Source organism: Podarcis gaigeae, assembly GCF_964106915.1.
Source record: "Podarcis gaigeae genome assembly, chromosome: 10".
NCBI classification, from domain to species: Eukaryota; Metazoa; Chordata; class Lepidosauria; order Squamata; family Lacertidae; genus Podarcis; species Podarcis gaigeae.
In genome coordinates, this window is record NC_139686.1 from 5,656,852 (window position 1) to 5,681,551 (window position 24,700).

The following is a 24,700-nucleotide window of genomic DNA, read 5'->3' on the forward strand; positions in this document are numbered from 1 at the left end:
AGTCCTGGAGCCTCAGCTTCAGGATCTGTCCTTAATGTTATAGTAAAACATTTTTTTAATATATGCTGGAAGCTGCCAGGAGTGGCTGGGGTAACACAGCCAGATGGGTGGGGTACAAATAAATTATTGTTCTTCTTGCTGTTGTTGTAAACTGGACACTAGTGGAGGAGATGGAAACCATGGATGCTGCCATAATGCGAGCTGAATTCTCAAATGAGTTATTTTATGGGGAAAAAATAAATACACAAAATATGTCTGTGCGTATTGTATTGTATATTATATTATATTAGTCTTTTTCTTCTGATTTTATCTGTGTTCTGGTCTTTCATCTGTAAGCCGCCAGACGTGCCAGACGTGCAGAAACAACTACATAATGCACCATACTCGGGAGTAGACCCACTGAAACCCGTAGGAAACCGCTCCGTTCATTTTTCTGGAGCCTAATCCTACTCCTTTCACGTTCCCCGAGACGGGACCGATACGAGGAAGGGAGGAGGGGGAAAGAAAACCCCGCACCCTCATTCTTTTGAAAAATAAATAATCCCCAAAGCGAAGAAGGCCTCAGGCCTGGCAGCTAGGCCTCTTTCCCCCCCCCCTCGCGCCGTCTCCTAGCAACCGGCCGTCGGCGGCGCCGATTGGCCGGCGCGGCTCCCGCCGCCATTTTCAAACGGCTTTTTTTTGTGGCGAGGCGGCCGGGCGGCCCTCCTCCCTCAGCCGCCGCCATTAACCATTCTCGTCCCGGGCTTCAGCGGAGGCGAGTCTGGTCTCGCCCGGCATGGAGAGCGGCCCCTTGGCTGAGAAGCCCCCTCTGAGGAGGAAGGGGAGGCGGCGGCAGCAGCAGCAGCAGCAAGCGGCAAGGCCCAGCGCCGCCGCCGCGGAGGGAGCGCCTGTGAGGAGAAGCGACGGAGGCGCGCCTCTCCTCGAGACCCCCGGAGGGGCCCGGCAGGCCGCCGCCTCCTTCTCCTCAACCGCCTCCTCAGCCTCCTCCTGCGGGCGGTAAGTACCCCCTCGCTTCCCCGCCCTGGATCCTTAGGTAATAGGAATAATAATAATCGAGGAGGGGGCTGGCGGTATGAGGTGCTGGGGGTTCTGACCCCCTCCCCAATATTATTCCCTTAAAAAAGTGGGGGGGGAGGACCTTCAGCCCCCTCCCCGTCACAGGGACGATCCGATTGCATCATCATCACCATTATTGATTACTATTGTACTCTTGAACCCCAGGCCCAGTTTTCTCCCTGAAAGGGGGAGGGGGGTGGTCTGAGATAAAGATGAGAACCTGCAGAGGGGTCCCCCCTCCCCCACAGCACACCTGTTAAAGGGATGAGTCCAGTACAATCTGATTCGCATTGCTGTATGGAAGACGATCTTACTCAGCTACGAGTGATCGCAAAAGAAGATTACCATTATTATTATTATTAGTGTTATTGATGCCCAGCCGCAGGTTTCTACCTGAAAAGGGGATGGAGGGGGTCTGAGATAAAGCTGAGAACCTGCAGAGGGGTCTCCCCTCCCCAAGGCACACCTGTTGAAGGGATGAGTCCAGTACAATTTATTCACATTGCTGTACGGAAGACAATCTTACTCAGCTACGAGTGATCGCCAAAGAAGATTATTATTATTATTATTATTATTATTATTATTAGTGTTATTGATGCCCAGACCCAGCTTTCTACCTGAAAAGGGGACGGAGGGAGTCTGAGATAAAGTGTGAGAACCTACAGCCCCCCCCCACTTGTTAAAGGGATGAGCCCCTATTTGTATTATATCCTTGTATCGTCATGAGTCGAGTGCAAACTATTCTTATTGTGTTGTTGTATTGTTATTATCACCCTCCCCGCCGCCCTCATCTAAAAGGATTTTGAGCCCCCATTGCACTCAAATAAAAGAAAATGAATGGCGGGTGAAGACGCAGAGCAAATGGGTCAGTCCCCTATTGCACCACCTATAGCAGTATGGCAAAAATCCTAAAATCAGAGTGACGTAGCCACCAGCTCTTTTGTATATTTCATCCGGATTTTTGAAATGGGCACTTGATATGTGATGTGTGTGGTTTAAAAATAATAATGACACAGCAAGCATCCGTAAGAACACAAGAGCGCTGCTGGATTACAACCGAAATCCATCTCATTCTGCATCCTGTCACCCACAAAAGCCAGCCAAATCTGTCCCGTCCCACCCCTGGGAAGGTCAGAAAGAGGCCATAAACTCAATAGTATTGCTCCCCGGCAACTGGCAAAACTGCATGTTTTAGATTAATGCCCAAGGGACCTTTCCCTATGACACAGAAGCTGTTTATGCAGTGTGTTCAGGGTGCAAGTCTTTTCCCTTCCCCTCAAGATGTGTGCCCAGGGAGGGGTAGTTAATGCTGCAGAAGACAGAATTGGGATTCAAGATGACCGTAACAGATTGCAGAACTGTGCCCAAGCCAGCAAGATGAATTTCAATAGGGACAAATGTAAGGCTCTACACTTAAGCAGGAAGAACTAGCTGCACAAATATAAGATAAGGGACACCTGGCTTACCAGTACTATTGTTGTTACTACTATTAATTCAATTTATATACCACCCTTTATCAAAAGATCAGGGTGGTGTACAACATTAGAAACATATTACACAATATCAATGATAAAATCATAATAAAAAGTAAAATAATAATAACAAGAGTCCTATCCCCAACACTTTTGCAGGCCATAGATTTTTTAATAACCATAGGCCTGGGTAAAGAAGAATGCGTTTGCCTGGTGTCTAAAGACATGTAATGATGCACCAGCTGAGCCTCTCTGGGGAGAGCATTCCACAGATGGTGAGCCGCCACGGAAAATACCTGTTTTCTTGTTGCCACCCTCTGAACCTCTCTGGGAGAGGGGACATAGAGAAGGGCCTCAGATGACTATTGCAGGGTCTGGGTCAGTTTGTATGGGGAGAGGCGGTCCTTAAGGTATTGAGCTCCTGAGCTGTGTAAGTACAGTGGTACCTCAGGTTAAGTACTTAATTCGTTCTGGAGGTCCGTACTTAACCTGAAACTGTTCTTAACCTGAAGCACCACGTAAGCTAATGGGGCCTCCTGCTGCTGCCGCACCGCCAGAGCACGATTTCTGTTCTCATCCTGAAGCAAAGTTCTTAACCTGAAGCACTATTTCTGGGTTAGCAAAGTCTGTAACCTGAAGCATGTGTGTAGGTACCACTGTACATTTATATGTGAAAAGGATCTGGGGATCTTAGTGGACCATAAGCTTAATGTGAGTCAACAGGGTCATGCAGCATCACAAAAAGTGAATGCTATTCTAGGCTGCATCGACAGAAGTACACTGTCCAGATCAAGGGAAGTCATGGTACCACTCTATTCTGCCTTGGTCAAACAACACTTGGAATACTGGGTCCAGTTCTGGGTGCCGCAGTTTAAGAAGGATATTGACAAGCAGGAATGTGTGCAGGGGAGGGCGATCAAGATGATCAAGGGTCTGGAAACCAAGCCTTATGTGGAAGAGTTGGGTGTATTTAGCCTGAAGAAGAAGAGTCAGAGGTGACATGAGAGCCATCTTCAGATTATCTGAAGGGCTGTCACGTGGAAGATGGAGTGAAGTTGTTTTCAGCTGCTCCAGAGTATAGAACTCAAACCAATGGATTCAGATGACAAGAAAGGATATTCTGACAACCATCAGGAAGAATATTCTGACAGTAAGAGCTATTTGACAGTGGAACGGACTACCATGGAAGGCTGTGGACTCTCTTTTCTTGGAGGTTTTTAAATGGAGGTTGGTTAGCCTTCTGTCAGGGATTCCTTAGCTATGATTCCTGCATTGCAGAGGGTTGGACTAGATAACCTTTGGGGATCTCTTCCATCTCTGCAATTCTGTGATTCTATGAATGACCCAGGCAAGCGTCACTCACATTCCATTCAAAACAGTTCATTATTCATGTTTTAGATTTATATACTGCTTTTCTGCCCAGGTAGTTTTCAAGTTTAGCACTAAAATGGCTGCATTATATAAAATGAAGTTTGACATATTTCTCTCATGCTAACTGGGAACTGATAGAATTTGTGCTTGCTGCCCTAGGCTCCTTCTCTTCTCAGTTTAGGCAAGCTAGTTGTGTGGAACGATGCACGGGATACGTTTTTCTTGTAGACCTGATATTATGTCTAAATCCGACCTTAGGTCTGGTCTACCTATGCAGCAGAATGAGGTGGCAGAATCATGATAGGATAAAATAGACTGTGTAATTGCAGATGAGGAGTAATCAAGTAACAAGCAAACACACTAGCACACTAAGGAGAAAAGTTCTAACCCAGCCTTCTCCCTGCTGTTGTGCTAGTTGTCTGCTAGTGGGGTGGAGTTTTTTTTTATTTTTAAAACCAGGTCACATTCAAAATCTGACAACCTCCCCCTCCCCCCAGCCTAAAGTTGTGCAGTACATTTTACCACTGCTAACCTTGACCTCATAATGTTGCAACGTGCAGATGAAGCCTTCAACATGCAACATTTCTTTTATTGCTAGATGGCCTTCTACTAACCTTTTATTGTAACTCCAGTTAAAATTCAGCACCCAGCAACATACTTTTACTTATTTCAAGTAGGTCAAGTTTTCTTGAGGTATACAAGGACAAACAGGGTTGTTTTCAAGCATTTCTGCCCTGGCCAAAATTGCTCCCATTGCACAGTACTTTATACCAATAGCTGGCTTAATGGAGGGTAAAAATTGAATTGATAGAGTTGGTCTCCATTATTGGAGCCAGTGATGGCTATGACATCCTTTCTCTTGAATTCTTACGTACCTTTTCAGAGGTCCTGGGAAATTTTAAATCATGTCCATTAATTGGAAAGTGAGGAGAGCAGAAGCTCTCTAGGAGTTTACGTGCAATGCTGGCTTCCCCTTAAATACAGAATGTGTGAGAAACAGGTGGAGAGTTCAGGTGCAGCCTCTAAGGTAAAGGAAGGTGCCCTCCTGCCATTCCTATTGAATGATTCCATGATGTAATAATAAAGGTTAGCTGCCACTTATGCCAGGGTATTCTCAACTTCACATAATATTTGGCCCCAATCAAATAGGCAGCCAGTTGACCAGCATCCCAGCCCTACTCTGCGGATGGAGTGCCAACTGGCAGTGTTGAAATGGGATGAAACATTTGTCATTACTAAAGGTAGGTCAAAGCTGGTATAAAGTTATTTTACACCAATTCTGTATTAGCATTTATGGGTTGCAGTGTTTGTGTCCTCTTTGTGTAAGCTAGGAGAACATTAAAACCACTCATCCATTTTATAGCAAAACTGTTCTAGGGTGAGAGAAAGTGACAAAACAGGTTTAGCATTCTGCCAGCCACTTTTGGAGCAATCCTGTACAAGTTTACTAATGGCAGAATGTTTAAAGGTGGCTCAGATATGTGTACCACATGTGCTTTACTTTCCAAATACAGGTTACTGGGATTTTGAGTATCAGTCTGTGGAATTCTCAAAAACATGCATTCTTGAGTCTGCATTTTACCCATTTTTCTGAATCCCAGATTTAAAGTGAGTCAATACTAAGTTTAAAATGAGGCTGGTTAGTTGGTTGTTGAAACATTGTAAGATGAAGCACTGTTCCAATGTCATGGAAAAGAGTTGCCACTGCCCAGAACTCCACAATACAAATTTTATCATAATATTTCAGAGAGATTCAAACCAGTTGTAGGCCTCTTTGTAAATTCACTTTGGGTATAGGTTAAGAAATCAGCCCATCCCTTCAATTGCATTTTGAAATATCCAACTTGCTGCTGCTGCTTCTGTTTATCCCAACTGAATGTCTGTTGTAATGATGCAGAGAAGTTTTTTTATACACTCAGGCTCTCACATTGAGGCACTCCTTACAACCTCAAGCTCAAGGGCATAAAACTCCTTACAGAAATTAACAAGGCAAGGCAGGGTGAGTGGTTGCAATCCTTCCCTTAAGGACATTTCACGCAACACAATATGAAGCATGCTTAGTTGGAAGTATATGTCCCATAGTATTCTTTGGGGATTAGTCCCAGGAGCCTTAATTAGGGTGTAAAATTACAAAATATAGCTTTATTTAGCCCTTAAGTGCTCTGGGTGATTGTTTCAGCATAACTGATTTTGTTTTTATAGTCTGGACTTCCTTAGCTATTCGGTCTCTCCTACCTAATGTAAGGTGTATGGTGTGAAAATGACTTCCAACAGGAAAGCATGGGGTGCAAGTTGTTCTTTTTAGATCTAGGAAGTGAGGCCTGACAAGCAGACATACGTGTCATAGGCTTAGATTTAACTAATCCTTGATGACTCTGTAAATACAGTTCTTGAGACACGTAACAGTGCCAGCCTAGCTGTAGAGTGTTGACTGTAAGTCAGCTCCTGTCCACTAGATGCCAGTAGATGATAGTGCTAATTATAGAGACTAGGCGCTGTAAAAATTAGCTGTAATGTTAGCAGCCCCTGCCTGCAGTTTGCAGTGTAAACTAGGTAAGGCAGACATGGTTTGGGAAGGCTGGATGCAGAACAAAGCAGAATTGGGTGCTGAACTCCAAAAAGATGGGGAACTTGGGCCTCTTAAAAGATTGTAGGATTCCCACACCTGTCACCCCTTACTATTCACCATGCTTCCTAGGAATGAGGGAGTCCAGCAACACCTTGAGGGCCACAGGTTTTCCACCTCTTGGCTAGTAAAAAGCAAAGGAGAGAAAATATACTAAAAACCACAAATTATTACAAGGAAAGTACTGTATTTTTTGCTCTATAAGACACACCAGACCACAAGACGCACCTAGTTTTTGGAGGAGGAAAACAAGAAAAAAAAATATTCTGAATCCCAGAAGCCAGAACAGCAAGAGGGATTGCTGCGCAGCAAAAGCAGCGATCCCTCTTGCTGTTCTGGCTTCTGGGATAGCTGCGCAGCCTGCATTCGCTCCATAAGACGCACATACATTTCCCTTTACTTTTTAGGAGGGAAAAAGTGAGTCTTGTAGAGCAAAAAATACGGTATGTGTTCTGATAGTAAGACTCCTGGGTACCTGTGGCCTGAACCACCAAGAACTGTGCTTCTTCCTTTAAAGTGTTGACAGCATTTCCCAGAAATGCAAGCTGTGATCTGAATGTCAAAGATTAGATGAGGGAAATACACTCAGATCACTCACAGAAAATATTACTATTAACAAACAGGTGTTCACAAATGTTTGTGTATTTCAAAGGGAAATTCTGCTCTTTCCCCTGGCTAGCAGTAGTAGTAGTAGAACCATCCCCTAGGTTCTTTAGCTGAGATTCTTGCATGTTGTGGGTTGGACTGGATGACCCTCGGGATCCCTTCCAACTCTACAGTTCCATGATTCTAACTGTGAGTACAACATAACTATATATTGGGTTTGGTGTTTCTTGGTATTCTTGAGGATGAATGCTCCCCCCTACACAATAAAAAATGATCCCTTCACTTTGGTTTTGGCCTGTAGTGTGATAGAGTGTCCTACCTCCTTTCTTGCTTTTTTAAAGAAATTAAGTTCTGGGTTTGAGCTTTCCCTCCAGGTCTCAAGAGAACATGTACAGATGGGAGAGAAAAGTAAATAGATTGGGAAAAGGCTGCAACTCAGAGGCAAAGTACATACTTTGCTTATAAAAAGTGCCAGGTTCAATCTCTGGGTAGGACAGAGAGCTACCAATCCATGTAGACAGCACTGAGCTAGATGCACCAAGGTAGACTCTGAATCTATACTATAGCACATGTTTTCCTTTCAGTTTCTCCCTTTTTCTTTTCTTTTTTTTTCTCTATGGTTCATAACACAGTATAACAATGAAACACAGGAATGGGTTGATTGGTGGTGGGAGCCAGGAGTAGAAAGTGAAAGGAAAAGCTTTGTCAGCGTGATTTGCAAGCCGTCCAGAACAAGTGAAATTAACAAGGCTTCCCCCGTATGGCTATGACTGATGTTGCAGGTGGGGGACGAAGAGCAAGCCCCAAGCTTTCCAGGAAACCATGTGGACTTCATGAATACAAATGATGATTCCAAACAGTGCATCAGATTTTACTGTTGATGCTGATTTTCTAATGTTCCCCATCAGGGAATTCCACCCCCTTGTCATTGCTCGAAAAGCCAACTATTCATTGCTTGTGGGCACACTATACAGTGGTACCTCAGGTTACAGACGCTTCAGGTTACAGACTCTGCTAACCCAGAAATAGTACCTCAGGTTAAGAACTTTGCTTCAGGATGAGAACAGAAAGTGCACAGCAGCGGCAGGCCCCATTAGCTAAAGTGGTACCTCAGGTTAAGAACAGTTTCAGGTTAAGAATGGACCTCCAGAACAAATTAAGTTCTTAACCAGAAGTACTACTGTATTTGGTTCTATCTTGGTCTGAAAGGATGTGTTTTGTTGTTGCTGTTTCTTTCCCCCTCTTATCAGAAAAGGCCCCATCTTTTTAGTTACTGGCATTAGAATTAATTGCTTAAACATATCATTTTATATTGCACATTTCCCCCCCTTTCTTAAAGAGAATGCCACTAAAGCTGATTATGACATGTATCTTAACATGCTGTATAGGCATGAACACAAGGTGGCGCAAATGATGCTGCTTTTGTATTTTGACCAACTTGGTCCTAGAATGGAGCTGCTTTTGGACAGTGTTGTGGAAAACAGCATATTTTGTTCTGTATGGAAAGTCTTTCAGTTTTCAGTAGCTAGAACAATGTGAGTGTTTGCAAAGGTTATTCTGTGTTTGGCTGTACAATATTTTTTCTTCCTGACCACAGGCCATTTCCCTTTTGAATAGAAAAGTGTGCATTCTTCCCTCCCCAGCTTCTCCCCTATAGTAAAAGCTTCTTGACATGTTATTCAGAAGCATTCTTGAAGCGTCAACCTAACAGGTTGTGTTGCAGCAATAGTTCTGCATCTGTTTCAGAACAGAAAAGTTTTTATAGTGCAATCTTATGTATGGTTAAAGGGACGCGGGTGGCGCTGTGGATTAAACCACAGAGCCTAGGACTTGCTGATCTGAAGGTCGGCGGTTCGAATCCCTGCAACTGGGTGAGCTCCCGTTGCTCGGTCCCAGCTCCTGCCAACCTAGCAGTTCAAAAGCATGTCAAAGTGCAAGTAGATAAATAGGTACTGCTGTGGCGGGAAGGTAAACGGCGTTTTCGTGTGCTGCTCTGGTTTGCCAGAAGCGGCTTAGTCATGCTGGCCACATGACCTGGAAGCTGTATGCCGGCTCCCTTGGCCAATAAAGCGAGATCAGCGCCGCAACCCCAGAGTCGGCCACGACTGGAGTTAACGGTCAGGGGTTCTTATGTATGGTTACCTGGAAATGAATCCCACTGTGTTGAGTGGTGATTATTCTCTGATAGTATGCTTGGGTTGCAGCCACAGAATACTTGAATTGTTCACTCTCACAACAATCTATTGTTGAGGACTGTTGTTTTAGTAGACTTGCAAGTAACATGAAAACAGTGAATTGTGCAGATGGTTATGCTGTGGTTGTGTTTAACTGGATTGCATTGGCTTAATAAACCTGGGGCTATGGTGGGGGGTGGGAAGCACCCTGCACTCTTAATGCATTGGAAAGCTGCAAGCTATTTTCTGTAATGTGTTCAGATGGAAATAAATGCTCTTCTTCTCTTCTAATCCCAAAGTGTTTAGAAGACACTTTGCACATCAACAGAACTCAGGATACTTCAGTCAGTAGAGTTCATCTAAGAGCCATGGGTTTGAGCACCATGTTGGGCAAAAGATTCCTATATTTCAGGGGGCTGGACTAGATGACCCTTGCAGTCCCTTCCGATTCTACAATTCTATGGTTCCAAGCGCATGGAAAACAGCTCCTTCACAACTTACTTACCCGTAATAAGCAGCGTTCTTGCACACTACTGAATGTAGGTTCATCTTGTCCTTGATTCGAACACAGTGTAGAAACAGGGATTACTATTCCTTGGGAAGGCCACAGTACCATCAGCTTGGTGTTTACATGAAAATGCAATCTGGCTGCTTGGTCAGAGATTTGTGTAGATTAACTCAAAACCGGAGGCCTGATTTTACCATTTTTGTTGTCTTTAATTAATAAAATGCACACACAAACTTTTTTGCTTATGGCCATGCCAAAAAGCCACCACAATTCATAAATGGATACAATGTGACACTCAATGTATATGTGAATATGAAAGGGAATAAATAAGCTGTAACTTTGACTTGAAACAGTGTTGACCTGCATGTTGTTCTCTCACCCCCCCCCCCAATAAGAACAACATAACTTTCTGGATATGCATCTAAGATAGGTAAAGGTAAAGGTAAAGGTACCCCTGCCCGTACGGGCCAGTCTTGACAGACTCTGGGGTTGTGCGCCCATCTCACTCAAGAGGCCAGGGGCCAGCGCTGTCCGGAGACACTTCCGGGTCACGTTGCCAGCGTGACAAAGCTGCATCTGGCGAGCCAGAGCCGCACACGGAAACGCCGTTTACCTTCCCGCCGGAGCGGTCCCTATTTATCTACTTGCACCCGGAGGTGCTTTCGAACTGCTAGGTTGGCAGGCAGCATCTAAGATACTACATTTCAAATAGTAAAACAAACCTTTCTGAATCTGCACAATTACACCTGTACAACTATCCTTTCAGCAGAGATTTTGATGTGGCATGAAAAAGGAAATGAAGGAAGAGACTAAAATAGTCAGGGTTATGCAAGTTCAGAAACTACCCTTTTTTCTCACAGAAGGAAATTAGCAAGCTGGCTATGGTGAAAGGGTGTCTATGCCTCAAATCAGCTCTTGAAATGTTAAAGGGGAGAGGCTGTGGTAATGAAGCAGGATGGGTGGGACAATGGGATGTGGTTGCTAGCTTTTCAGTCATCTCATCTAGCTATGTGTTTTACAAGCAGGGTGATATGTAGGAATTAGCAGGAGGAGCTATGCATGGCAAAGAGACCTACATTATCACTTGCTAGGTGCTCCACAGTAAGCTGCATCTAAAGGTAAAGGTAAAGGTACCCCTGCCCGTACGGGCCAGTCTTGACAGACTCTGGGGTTGTGCGCCCATCTCACTTAAGAGGCCAGGGGCCAGCGCTGTCCGCAGACACTTCCGGGTCACGTGGCCAGCGTGACATCGCTGCTCTGGCGAGCCAGAGCCGCACACGGAAACGCCGTTTACCTTCCCGCTGGTAAGCGGTCCCTATTTATCTACTTGCACCCGGAGGTGCTTTCGAACTGCTAGGTTGGCAGGCGCTGGGACCGAGCAGCGGGAGTGCACCCCGCCGCAGGGATTCGAACCGCCGACCTTTCGATCGGCAAGTCCTAGGCGCTGAGGCTTTAACCCACAGCGCCACCTGCGTCCCATAAGCTGCATCTAGAGGCTTGCTTATTTATTTAGCAGAGAATTGACACCCTGCATTTCCTCATTTGGGTCCCAAAGTGGCCTGCAGTTGAGACAGGAACTGGAATAAGGGAAGACTATTACCAGCTCTTCATGCTATTCAATTTCAAAATGAGCTACTGGAGATGAGGCACAGAACTTCCTCATCTTCGGTTTTGGCTGATCCCTTTCAAACTTTTATCTTCAAACAGACAAATTTAGTGTCTCATGCCACACTAGACCTTACAGCTCTGTTGCCCCAGGCATTTTAATTTTCTTATTACCATAAGTTGCAGTTTGACATTAAAGCCTCTTCATGGTCCTAATACAGTTGTTTGGTAAACAGGAAAAATTATTTCTGACTCAACCTGTCAATGGCTGAGGAGGGTATCTGCACAAAGGCCAACGGCAAAATGCTAGGTATGAGAAAAAAAACTGTTGGGTAAGGGGAGAAATTAGGTGCTGAACATTTGGCTTTTTTACTGCTCCATTAAAAAAGATGGCTTGTTTGAAATTTGATAGCCAATTTAGCACACCTGTTTACTGATGCTGTATTGTTTTTAATATTTGGTTGGAAGCTTCCCAGAGTGGCTGGGGAAACCCAGCCAGATGGGTGGGGTATGAATAATAAATTATTATTTGGACTGGATGTTCATCAGTATGCAGATGACACCCAGCTCTACCTCTCCTTTAAATCAGAACCAGTGAAGGCGGTGAAGGTCCTGTGTGAGTGCCTGGAGGCGGTTGGAGGTTGGATGGCGGTTAACAGATTGAGGTTGAATCCTGACAAGACAGAAGTACTGTTTTTGGGGGACAGGAGGCGGGCAGGTGTGGAGGATTCCCTGGTCCTGAATGGGATAACTGTGCCCCTGAAGGACCAGGTGCGCAGCCTGGGAGTCATTTTGGACTCACAGCTGTCCATGGAGGCGCAGGTCAGTTCTGTGTCCAGGGCAGCTGTCTACCAGCTCCACCTGGTACGCAGGCTAAGACCCTACCTCCCCGCGGACTGTCTCGCCAGAGTGGTGCATGCTCTAGTTATCTCACGCTTGGACTACTGCAACGCACTCTACGTGGGGCTACCTTTGAAGGTGACCCGGAAACTGCAATTAATCCAGAATGCGGCAGCTAGACTGGTGACTGGGAGTGGCCGCCGGGACCACATAACACCGGTTCTGAGAGATCTGCATTGGCTCCCAGTACGTTTCCGAGCACGATTCAAAGTGTTGGTGCTGACCTTTAAAGCCCTAAACGGCCTCGGTCCTGTATACCTGAAGGAGCGTCTCCACCCCCATCGTTCAGCCCGGACACTGAGATCCAGCGCCGAGGGCCTTCTGGCGGTTCCCTCATTGCGAGAAGTGAGGCTACAGGGAACCAGACAGAGGGCCTTCTCGGTAGTGGCGCCCGCCCTGTGGAACGCCCTCCCATCAGATGTCAAAGAGATAAAGAATTACCTGACGTTCAGAAGACATCTTAAGGCAGCCCTGTTCAGGGAAGTTTTTAATATGTAATGCTGTACTGTTTTTAACACTGATTGGGAGCCGCCCAGAGTGGCTGGGGAAACTCAGCCAGATGGGCGGGGTATAAATAATAAATTATTATTATTATTATTAGTAAAGGTAAAGGGACCCCTGACCATTAGGTCCAGTCGTGACCGACTGGGGTTGCGGCACTCATCTTGCTTTATTGGCCGAGGGAGCCGGCGTACAGCATGACTAAGCTGCTTCTGGCGAACCAGAGCAGCACACGGAAATGCCGTTTACCTTCCCGCTGGAGCGATACCTACAAACTGCTAGGTTGGCAGGAGCAGGGACCGAGCAACGGGAGCTCACCCCGTCACGGGGATTCGAACCGCTGACCTTCTGATAGGCAAGTCCTAGGCTCTGTGGTTTACCCACAGCACCACCCACGTCCACTTTATTATTACTTGACCACAAATCCTTGTGCAGACCAAAGGTTGCGGGCTTTGTGTCTCTAGCAATTTGCAAACTACCTGGTTGTTGGTTAAGAAGAGAGGGTGGAGACATACAGTAGACACAGATATGGCTGTTCTTTTATAAGCACTGTGAACCTTTAAAATGAAAGATCCATGAACATAGCTTGGCCACCCCCCACACAATGGTTTTTGGGTTTTTTTAAGGTTTGCTAAATGAGATAGGCATTACTCCTAGCAGACCCAGCCCAGTTGTGTTCATCCCCCAAGCTGCCTATCTCTGCTGCCTCAGCCTTTTCCTGGAAGACTCCTTTTCCTCTTGCAGTTCCCACTTATCTCTGCTAAATGCCTAGTATTTGTCTTGCTCCTGCTTTTCTCCTCTGTCCCACTCAGATCTGAATACTTGTGAAATTATTTCTCTTCTCTGACCCGAAAGTTTATTTCTTGGCTATTCCAATATGCCAGTAAATGGTAAAAAGAGGTAAAGGACCCCTGGATGGTTAAGACCAGCCCAAGGCGACTATGAGGTACTTTAAAGGCTCGACCAGTTTCTATTTGCCTTCTTTCTTTGAGGCCTGTACATTCTGCAAACAAGATGTATTTTAGGCCCATGTGCTTGAACTCATTGTCTACAGATCATCATCTTAGGCTTTTCCTTCATGTGCCCCCTCCTCAAGAGGTCTGGACAGTGGAAACATGAGAAAATACATTTTCTGCGGTGGCTCCCCATTTATGGACTGCTCTCCCCATAGAGGCTCGCCTCCTGCCTTCATTACATATCTTTATGTGTTATATGAAAGTGTTTCTCTATAACTAGGCCCTTTAGCTGATTAAAAGTTCTATGGCCTTTTAAATGTGTTTGGGGGCTGCTATTGGTTTTTAAAATTATTATGTATTTTGTGTTATCATTCTGCATTTTTATGTTGTAAACCACCCTGTGATCTTCAGGGTGGTACTATTACTACTAATTCATTAATTTGCTCTCTGTTTCCAAGCTCTCAGTCTCCCCCTCTCTCCCACCTGCTTGCCCTGAGCACAAACTCTTTCTATTTCTCTGTGGGGCTTTTCCCAGTCAAACACAACTGCTTCCCCACAACTGCCTCCTTTTAAGTACCGTATGTAAACTGGTTGTGACTATCCTTTTGATGGTCAGCTTCCATCTCATCACTCCATATGAGTGAACACTCCATAACTTTGCAGTGTCTAGAAAGGATTGGCAATATGTTCCTACCAACAGTGGACAAAGTTTAGCCTATTATGTATGGATTTATTTCCCAAAGATAAAAATATGGAAACTTGTATACGGCACAGAATACAGCTGATCTCTTTGCATCCATCCGCTATATAGTGGTACCTCGGGTTAAGAACTTAATTCATACTGGAGATCTTGTTCTTAACCTGAAACTGTTCTTATCCTGAAGCACCAGTTTAGCTAATGGGGCTGCCGCCGCACGATTTCTGTTCTCATCCTGAAGCAAAGTTCTTAAGCTGAGGTACTATTTCTGGGTTAGCGAAATCTGTAACCTAAAGCGTCTGTAACCCGAGCTACCACTGTACATTCCCGTAACAAACACTGCTTGAAACTAAAGGAATACTTGTCTTATAAACAAGGTGATCATCTAAAATAAGTAGCTAACGGAAAACTGTGTCTTAATCATGGGAAATGTGTTTTGTGACAAATCTCATGCCACGACTTCTGCTGATCCTAGTTGGGCATAATTTCCCACAAGAACTTAAAATGTCTCTTGAACTTCACCCCCACCCCTACCCCACAACTGGCAATTCTTTTCAGCTGGCATAATCTGCGAGTGGGGTTTTTGCTCATGGATTTGGCCCAGTGCCTTTATTTGATCGTTGCTGTTCGTCTGTGGGAGCACTTGAAATAGGTAGGAAAATATGTGCTTCAAGTTCAGCTAGCCTTAGAATTGGCCTCTTGCCTGCTAACTGGAAACATGCTATTAGTCTGGAATTCTATTCTAGTCTATTAAGTGAGCTGGAAAGCTTACTTAAAAAGGAGGCAGAGCAAATCCCAAGGGGCTGGTGGGTGGCAGCAAGGAATCGTGGGCTGTGCCACGGTCCACGTGGAAACAACGTGGTGTGCGTCTTTCTACAGGAATGAGTACAGCACAATCTGCCCTTTCCCATCAACGCTGTTGTTTGCTGTTCTGCTTTGGAATTAGAGTTCACTTTTTTCCTTGAGGATTGGCCATATATAAATCCTATTTATTGCTGAGGCTTGTAACTGCTGCTTAGTGCTAGGTCTTGGGTTTTGTTGGTCCTAACTGTCTACCTTCATTTTTCAGTTGTGTGCCCAGGCTTGCTTGCTTTTTTTTTTTTTTTTTTTAAGAGTAGGAGGCAAGAGATAACATGTCCTAACTGATAAGCCAGCACCAACAGAGTGTGTTGGACTTGGACCTGTGAAGTCTTGTGGTGTGTTCTGCTGTTGACTCACTAGATAGATGTCTTTGATTCCGTTGCAGTTTCTCTGCTTGCTTCCCTGTCTGTAAAATGGGGATAACTGGGAGCAGAGCCAGGAGTGTTTTTGGACTCTTGGAGATTTGATGCAGGCTACAAAGTATCTGATATTTCTCCCAAACTTGGTTTGTTTTCCTCTCTGGTTTAGAGGTATCACTATGAGGGGTATTCAGCACAATCCTACTCAGAGTAATCCTACTGAAGTTAATGGACATGACAAACTTGTTTTATTTATTTAAATGGGTCTACTCAGAGTAGGATGCAGTTAGATACATCCGCATAGTTTTGCAAGTCTGCTACCCATTCCAAAACCTGTACAGGAGGATTTCCCAAGTATTGGGGGGGGGGCTGTTGGCACTGCCCTCATGCCACAATATATACAATACTACTACTACTACTACTACTACTACTACTACTACTACTACTACTAATAACAATAATAACAACAACAAATAATTTATTATTTATACCCCGCCCATCTTGCTGGGTTTCCCTAGCAACTCTGGGCGACTTCCAACTGAATATTAAAAACAATACAGTATCAGACATTAGAAACTTCCCTAAACAGTTGTCTTTTAAAAGTAAAATAGTTGTTTATTGCCTTGACATCTGCTGGGAGGGTGTTCCACAGGGCGGGCGCCACCACTGAGAAGGCCCTCTGCCTGGTTCCCTGTAGCCTCTCGCAGGGAGGGAACCGCCAGAAGGCCCTCGGCGCTGGATCTCAGTGTCTGGGATGGATGATGGGGCTGGAGACGCTCCTTCAGGTATACAGGACTGAGGCATGTGGAGGATTCTCCATTCACGGCTGCAGCCACGAGCAGAGGATCCCGGCGCCGGTGGCAAACCGCTATGTACAGCGCATGTGCACCGTTGGGGGTGGAGACGCTCCTTCAGGTACACAGGACTGAGGCCATTTAGGGCTTTCAAGGTCAGCACCAACACTTTGAATTGTGCTCGGAAACAGAGGCATATGCATGTACCACACAGCTACTCATGTGCTCCACTTACTACTCATACCCATGTGCCACAATTAGGTTTGGATAAAGCTGCCTTCGACTCAAATAGAAAGGTCCTTTGAAGTTGTAATTTCAGTGCATGGGGTGGGTGCAGGTGGGAGACAGGATGCGACCCTGAAGGACCAGGGAAGTCTTCTGTGGATATACTCAGAATTACTGTATTTTTCACCTTATAGGACACACTTTCCCCCTCCAAAAATGAAGGGGAAATCTGTGCGTCCTATGGGGCGAATGCAGGCTTTCGCTGAAGCTTGGAGAGTGAGAGGGGTTGGTGCGCACCGACCCCTCTCGCTCTCCAGGCTTCAGGAAGCTATCAGCAAGCCTGGGGAGCCCACGGGAGTTCCCACAGGGCTCCCCACGCTGCGGATAGCAGCCTGCCGCCCAGAGCGCTGGATGCTCTGAAGCAGAGCTTCTGGAATATATCCTTTTCTCCTCTAAAAACTATGGTAGGTGCGTTTTTAAAAGCTCGGGCTTCCCCTGCGGCTGGGGGGGGGGGATAATTTTTTTTCTTTCTCCCCCCCCCAAAAAAATTAGCTGCGTCCTATGGGCTGGTGCGTCCTATAGGGCGAAAAATACGATAAGTCTTGCAGAGGTCACGCCGTCATAACACTTTGCCCAGAATATCTTTTGAGTACATTTTGTAGTTTGAAATAGTATGCTGGACTCTGGCACTGTGAGAACCTTAAGCCACTGAAGCAGACATCCCCAAGCAAGTGCCTGCTGTAGATGGCTCATATTCTACCTGTAGTTGGCTCATATTCTACCCAGAGATTCAAATGAGTGACTCTTTGCAAGCTTGGAATGTTGTCCAGAGTTAATTTCCTTTGCAGAGTAGATTGGCCCGAACCTATTACAGGTTGCTAGGCAGTTGACTTGGACCAGAAGTCCCCTGGGAGGAAAATCCGGAGAGAACATGAAAGGAAGGTCCTTTGCCAATATAGGAAGTCTGCTGTTGGGAGATAGTGGAGGAGTTAAATGGTGAATTCGGGGTTGATGCATGCATGCTGCCATGATGATGTGGGAAGCATGCCAGATCACCACTGCCCATCATATAAATTACTCATGGATAATGACACTTCGTTAATATTCTCTGATTAGCTCAGCTGTGTTGCTTCACCTTTTCAAGCTGGACAAAGAAGTTGAGGGCAAATGTTCTTAGAAGTCTGTCCCACTGCGCCATGGGACTTGTTCAAAAGCTGGCGTGTTTATGATTACAGCCATTGTTTTTGCTATTTAAAAGGAGGTGGGGGAGCACATGCACAATATTGCTGAAACCTGTCTGAGGTGTCTAAAGCCACGTTCCCCAGAAACCCCAAAGGATATAAAAAGATCAAAGTAGTGGCTGCTGTAGACTGTCTGAAAAGTACAAGAAGTCCTGAAATCAACAGTAGCAGTCTGTGTCCGATCCACTTGGTTTCAGTGCTCAGATATTGTTTTGCACACAGACCCACCCACCAATTGCTATTTAAACTTTTCTACCCAGTTGTGCCACTTTCATGGTTTTGCTGCATTAAGAAGCAGCTACTAGAATTGCTAATTGATTCAGAGTTGCAGATTGCCAAATAGTGGCTCAGCCAGAGTGTTTTGGGAGTTGCTTCTCTCGGAGGGTAGAATTTCCGCTTAGATTTGAGATTTCTACCTTTCCGACTCCTAAGGATTTAAGAATTTTAACATTATGTTTACTGTATGTGAAAAGCTGTATACAGTATATATTTTAAGAAACAACAAAAGTAGGGTAACAGTATAAGCTGTGTGCAGTGGGGTTTACTTTTTAGTAAACATGTAGAATTGTGGCTTTAAAAGATGTAAACTAGATACAAATATATTGGGCTGAAAGAACTTGCTTTCCAACCTAGGAGTTAAAAATGCTTACTCGGTTTCTGCCTTGTTTACAACTGTTAGTTAGAGGGTGCTGAAGGTTATTTCCTTGTTGTAATTGTAAATTGTCATTAGCATAATCTAGCTGCCTGAAAATGCATTATTTAATATGCATTTAATATCACTGAATAGAGCTGTGCGCCAGTGGAAAAACAAAGCTGGTTAGAAGCCAAAGAGGAAGGAAATAGAGAATTGCTACCCAAATTATTTTGGACATTGAAGGGTGGTTTAAAGTTAACAGGGCTACTAGATTAAACTCTCTGGACAAACCCTCAAACAGAACAGCTACCAAAGTTTGGTAGAATATGCTGATGGCATCTTTTGAGACTTGCAGTAATTTAGGTGACTTGGAGGAGAAGAAGCTGGACTGGAAGATATACTGCTACCTAAGGGGAGTATCTATGTCTCTCGTCTAATAGTGTTGGGAATCCGGACTGTAATGTTCAGGCTGAATGGACCAGTGTGTGTTGCTCAAGCAAGGAATGAAGAATAAAACCTAGTTCTGTTGAATTATAAGGCATTCATATTTAGCTTTTAGTAATATGCAGATTTATTAAAATTGATCCATCTGTTTTAAAGGCAGATGACTGATGCATAACAAAAAATGTTTTGAATACCTGACAGCTCTGCTATTTTTTTACATCTGCATCTTTTGGGACCTTCAAAGGGTCCTCTTATCTATATTTTGGGAAGAATCCAAGCTTATTGTTCTGTTTGATGTTCCCAGCATGCTTCCTCCACAACAATAGATTGACAAGATATGCATATATTGGGGGTGGGTAGCAGGCTTTCCTTTGAGTTAAGCAGGCAGAACAGGAAACCTACCACAAGGGTCCAGTATATTTGGCTGAAGGGAAACACTCTTGTTTTTCCTTCTTCAGTTTACCTCCCTTGGTGCAGATTAATTCTGGAAGGAGAGAGGGTGGGGAAGGTTAAGCAAACAAGCTGAGCTTCCAGCCAGGCAGCCAAAAGGAACTTGCTGTCAAAGCATCTTTGGAGAGGCAAAGCAGAAATTAGAAAAAGAACCAGATGGCATAAACATTGAGATATGCTGGCCAGACTCCTGGCTGCTTGCAAAGCAAAGGCACCATCCAACCTCAACAGGAGAATATCCTGTTCTGTTCTATCCAAGTGGATGGCGTGGACTGCTGCTCCATGACGGATTTGCCAATGACAGGATTCAGTTCGCTGCGTTACCCTACCTACCCATGGTCTGCTGGATGAGACCAAATGTGGATAAAGGAGACCTCATACCACTGCACTTGTGCAAGTTGTGACTATTGAGCAAGACACCCACAATTTATTAACATATTTATATTTATTTCAACAGCTTGTCTACTGCTTAATCACAGTTGTCTCTACGTGATGTACAGGAGGCTAAAGATGAGTTAAAACAATAAAATCAGATCCCAATTAAAAGCTTGCTGGATTAAAGAAGTCTTCAGTAAGTGCCAGAAGTTCAACAGGGAAGGGGGCCTGTCTTACTTCAATTGGAAGTGAGTTCCATAAAATTGGGCCCACAATGGCTCTTGCTTGGAAATAATAATAATAAAAATTTATATCCCGCCCTCCCCAGCCGAAGCTGGGCTCAGAGCGGCTAACAACAGTAAAATAATACAGCATTCTAAAATCAATTCATTACAAAATCAGTTCAAATCAAATTAATGGCAACCATTGGGCTAGAGTTCTGTGAAGAATTACCAAAGGAGGGGGTCAGGCTGTTCCTTGGCCAAAGGCCTGGTGGAACAGCTTTGTCTTGCAGGCTCTGTGGAAAGATGTCAAGTCCCGCAGGGCCCTAGTCTCTTGTGACAGAGCATTCCACCAGATCGGAGTCACAGCTGAAAAAGCCCTGGCTCTGGTTGAGGCCAGCGTAACCTCTCTGTGGCCTGGGACCTCCAAGATGTTTTTGTTTGAAGACTGTAAGGTCCTCCATGGGACATACCAGGAGAGGCGGTCCCATAGGTACGAGGGTCCTAGGCCGTATAGGGCTTTAAAGGTTAAAACCAGCACCTTAAACCTGATCCTGTACTCCACCGGGGGCCAGTGCATCTGTACATCTGAGCCATAGGGGACCACTAACAGTGACTCCCCTGAAGACAGCTGGGATTGAGCACAGAATATAAGGGATCAGGTGTTCCATGAGGTGTCCTGGACCCAAGTTGGTTAAGAACCTTGGAAGGACACTTGGAAAGTAGTAGGGCTTCCTAGGGATGACCTAGACCTGGTATGTGTTTTGTATGCAAAATATCCCAGCTGGTAGAGATCTCTGTGGAACCCTGGAGAGCTGCTACTAATCAATGTAAACAGTATTGAGCTAGGTGGAGCAATAACTCAGAAAGCTGCCTTGTATTATGTTCCTAGGGATGAAAACCTGTCTCACCTCCAAATTGGAATCATAGAATCATAGAGTTGGAAGAGACCACAAGGGCCATCGAGTCCAACCCCCTGCCAAGCAGGAAACACCATCAGCTCTTACTGTCAGGAAGTTCTTCCTAATGTTTAGGTGGAATCTTCTTGTAGTTTGGATCCATTGCTCTGTGTCCGCTTCTCTGGAGCAGCAGAAAACAACCTTTCTCCCTCCTCTATGTGGCATCCTTTTATATATTTTATATATTTGAACATGGCTATCATCTCACCCCTTAACCTCCTCTTCTCCAGGCTAAACATGCCCAGCTCCCTTAGCCGTTCCTCATAAGGCATCGTTTCCAGGCCTTTGACCATTTTGGTTGCCCTCGTCTGGACACGTTCCAGTTTGTCAGTGTCCTTCTTGAACTGTGGTGCCCAGAACTGGACACAGTACTCCAGGTGAGGTCTGACCAGAGCAAAATACAGTGGCACTATCACTTCCCTTGATCTGGAGGAGAGGCTGGGATGATGGTAACTGCAAATTATGGCTGGCTGAATAGTGTATTCCAGGACGGTCTTAAGAACAACTCGTCTGTGCAGTTGAGAGATGTAAAAGTTATCCAGTTCCTCTGCACCAGTTTGGAGGTTGGTGACTCCAACAATTTTTCTGTGGGGGGGGGGGAGTGAGCAACTGACAAATTAGCATATTGATATAGACAAATGGAGAGGCTCACAAGCTTCCTGTCAAATCCCAGAGTAATTGCAGCTATTTGCTGGAGGAAGTCGTGCCATTGTTCAGTCTTCCTCAAGTAAATATTTAAGAGTTTCTAGTATGCTAGTAGGGACGCAGGTGGCGCTGTGGGTTAAAGCCTCAGCGCCTAGGACTTGCCGATCGAAAGGTCGGCGGTTCGAATCCCTGCGGCGGGGTGCGCTCCTGCTGCTCGGTCCCAGCGCCTGCCAACCTAGCAGTTCGAAAGCACCTCCGGGTGCAAGTAGATAAATAGGGACCGCTTACCAGCGGGAAGGTAAACGGCATTTCCGTGTGCGGCTCTGGCTCGCCAGAGCAGCGATGTCACGCTGGCCACGTGACCCGGAAGTGTCTCCGGACAGCGCTGGCCCCTGGCCTCTTAAGTGAGATGGGCGCACAACCCCAGAGTCTGGCAAGACTGGCCCGTACGGGCAGGGGTACCTTTACCTTTACCTTAGTATGCTCAAATGGCTTGTCAAATAGCACCAAAGAGCTCTGAGCATCAGTAAATACAAAGGAACAGAACAATGCCCTGGCCCTCTGAATTCTACCCAGCAGAAGTAGCAAGAGAGGAGCCAGGTTCAGTAACTATCATCTTACTGGCCATCGTGGCTAGAGCAAATATTTTCTTCTGCATTGTAGCAGCAACATCAATGTACATGCTAAATGGTAGATGTTTTTTGTCTTCTCAGAATCGTCTCCACATCCCCCACAGATCTCCCATCTATGACTTCTCTTCCCAGTTCTTAAAGATTGTACCTGCACAGGTTCCTGCATGTCTCCTGTGTGAATGATGTAGAACAGGCATGTGTTTCAGACTGATTCAGCAGAGCACTGATTGAAGTTATACAGTTTACAGCATTCATAGGACTTCCACCCACCCAAATACTATGATGTAAACTGAAGCACAGAGTGGAAACATTATAGCCTGCTAGTTGTTGGAGCTTCATGTAATAAAAAATCCATTATTTGATCAAATTAGGTGTTGTCATTGGCGAATTATATAAAAACTACTCTTCTGAGATATTAAAAATCTGAGTTTTGGATAAAAGCTACGGAGTCCAAAATAAATGAAAAGGTCTGTGCATCAAGCTTATTAGACAGTGAAACTTGGAAGTGAATGTATTTGCTTAAGCCTGTTCTAGTCCTGGAGAATGACTTAAGGCAGTGGATTTAACAACCTTAAAAGGTGTATGTCACACAACTGTGGTATTGTATGAAATACTCCCTGGCACTGTTCCATTCTCTGTAAGGCTGATTTGGCTGAAATACTGAGACAACATTGCAGTTGGAAAATTTGTCAGAAACCTATGGCTTCTTCAGAACCTGCAATTTCCATGGAAATCACTGACATATGGCAGATGTTCAGAAGCACAGAAAGAATATTTATTTATTTAACTTTGTACCTTTATGAAAATTCAGGTAGTGATCATGCAAAGAATTAAGAGATTTTCCATTCTCTTGCACTGGAAAGCCAGAAACAGCTGTTCTGTTCTGATGAAAGCAAGCATGCAGAGACCTGAGCAGAGTCAGATCTAATTTTGGAAACTAAGCACTGGTGCTGAGATGGAAGTTGTTAGGAATGGACTGTTCCCTTCTCAGTTCTTGGCCTGGAATTACTTGTGAGGGCATTTTAGTGGGCTGCAGTTTCATGATATTATTATTATTATTTATTAAAATTTGTATATCATCCTTTATCTGAAGATCACAGGGCATTTCACAACATAAACATTCAAAATGAGAACACAGAATACATAATAAAACAAAAACAAACCAGTAACCCCCTTCCCACAAAGTGCCATAGAATGTTAATTAACCAAAGGCTTGGTTATAGAGAAACATTTATGTAACTTACCGGCTAGTTACCTATCTCCCCTTCTTGAGTAAGGTTCTTGAGTGGGTGGTCAAGGACCAGATCCAGGTGTACTTGGAGGGAACTCACTTTATAGATTCATTTCAGCCAGGGTTTAGGTCTGGTTTTGGAACAGAAACTGCTTTGGTCACCCTGTATGATGACCTCTGTTGGGAAAGAGACAGAGAAAATGTGTCCCTGTTAATCCTCCTCAACCTCTCACTGGCTTTCGATACCATCAGTCATGGTATCCTTCTAGAATGGCTGTCCGAGTTAGGGGTGGGTGGCCCCACTTTGCAGTGGTTCCTGTCCTACTTGGATGGTCTTTTCCAGAGGGTGGTGCTTGGGGAACCATCGGTGTGGAGTTTCCCAGGCTTCAATTTTATTCCCTATGCTGCTTAACATCTACATGAAACTGCTGAGTGGGATCATTTAGAGTTTTGGAGTAGGTTGTCAGAATATGCTGATGACACATAACTCTGCTTAAAAGCTCCCTGCCTTGCATGGGGCCAAGGCTCACTTGGCACACTGGCACATGCACACATGTGTACGTATATCTTGTGCTAAATGTTCTTGATAGCAAAGCAGCCTGGAACTCTGTAAGAGCTTCAGGGTTTTCCTTGTAACTGCTGTCATAAACAAGAAAACATTTTCTGTCCACAGGTACTCTCTGCGGCGAGGAAGCTCATTCACATTTCTAACTCCTGGGCCACATTGGGATTTTACCCTGGTGAGTAAAGCAAACAGCGTATTAATTCACAATTGGAATAATGAACAAAGAAACAGTTCATGTTCTTCCTCTCTCAACTAAAAGTTTGTTCTGTGCCCAGACAGACAGCTACAGTTTTTTACTTTCTGTATGCTGCTGGTGGTTAAACCAGCTTTGCTAGCTCTCAGACGGTAGTCAGTGTACCTGATCTGCCTTGTGAGACTTACATGATGTGCAGTAGTGTATTTCCATATGCTAGAACAACGTCTGCCATTAATTTCTTCTTTTTGCATACTGTAACAGAATAATTTGACCAGCTGTGGATTGAGTAGAATTTAAACAAGACCTGCTGAAGTCAATGTGACATATACAGCATCTACAGTCAGGAACTGATTTCCAAAAAAATCATCCAGTAAAAAGATATTTCCCGTCTCAAAA

At 44.9% G+C, this 24,700-nt stretch overlaps 1 protein-coding gene across 1 annotated transcript; it reads left to right on the forward strand.

Annotated features, from left to right (window-relative positions):
- The first annotated feature begins 656 nt into the window (after window positions 1-656).
- LOC310826274 (uncharacterized protein) lies at window positions 657-24,700 on the forward strand. Its single transcript, XM_083701067.1, has 3 exons — window positions 657-996; window positions 24,217-24,283; window positions 24,566-24,700. The coding sequence occupies exons 1-3, from the start codon at window positions 776-778 to the stop codon at window positions 24,599-24,601; spliced, it is 324 nt and encodes a 107-aa protein (XP_083557193.1). The 5' UTR covers window positions 657-775; the 3' UTR covers window positions 24,602-24,700.

Coding starts and splice junctions, on each gene's coding strand:
- LOC310826274 (XM_083701067.1), top strand. CDS start 776: ATGGAGAGCGGCCCCTTGGCTGAGAAGCCCCCTCTGAGGAGGAAGGGG. Junction 997..24,216: donor TCAGCCTCCTCCTGCGGGCG/GTAAGTACCCCC, acceptor TTCTGTCCACAG/GTACTCTCTGCGGCGAGGAA. Junction 24,284..24,565: donor CACATTGGGATTTTACCCTG/GTGAGTAAAGCA, acceptor ATACTGTAACAG/AATAATTTGACCAGCTGTGG.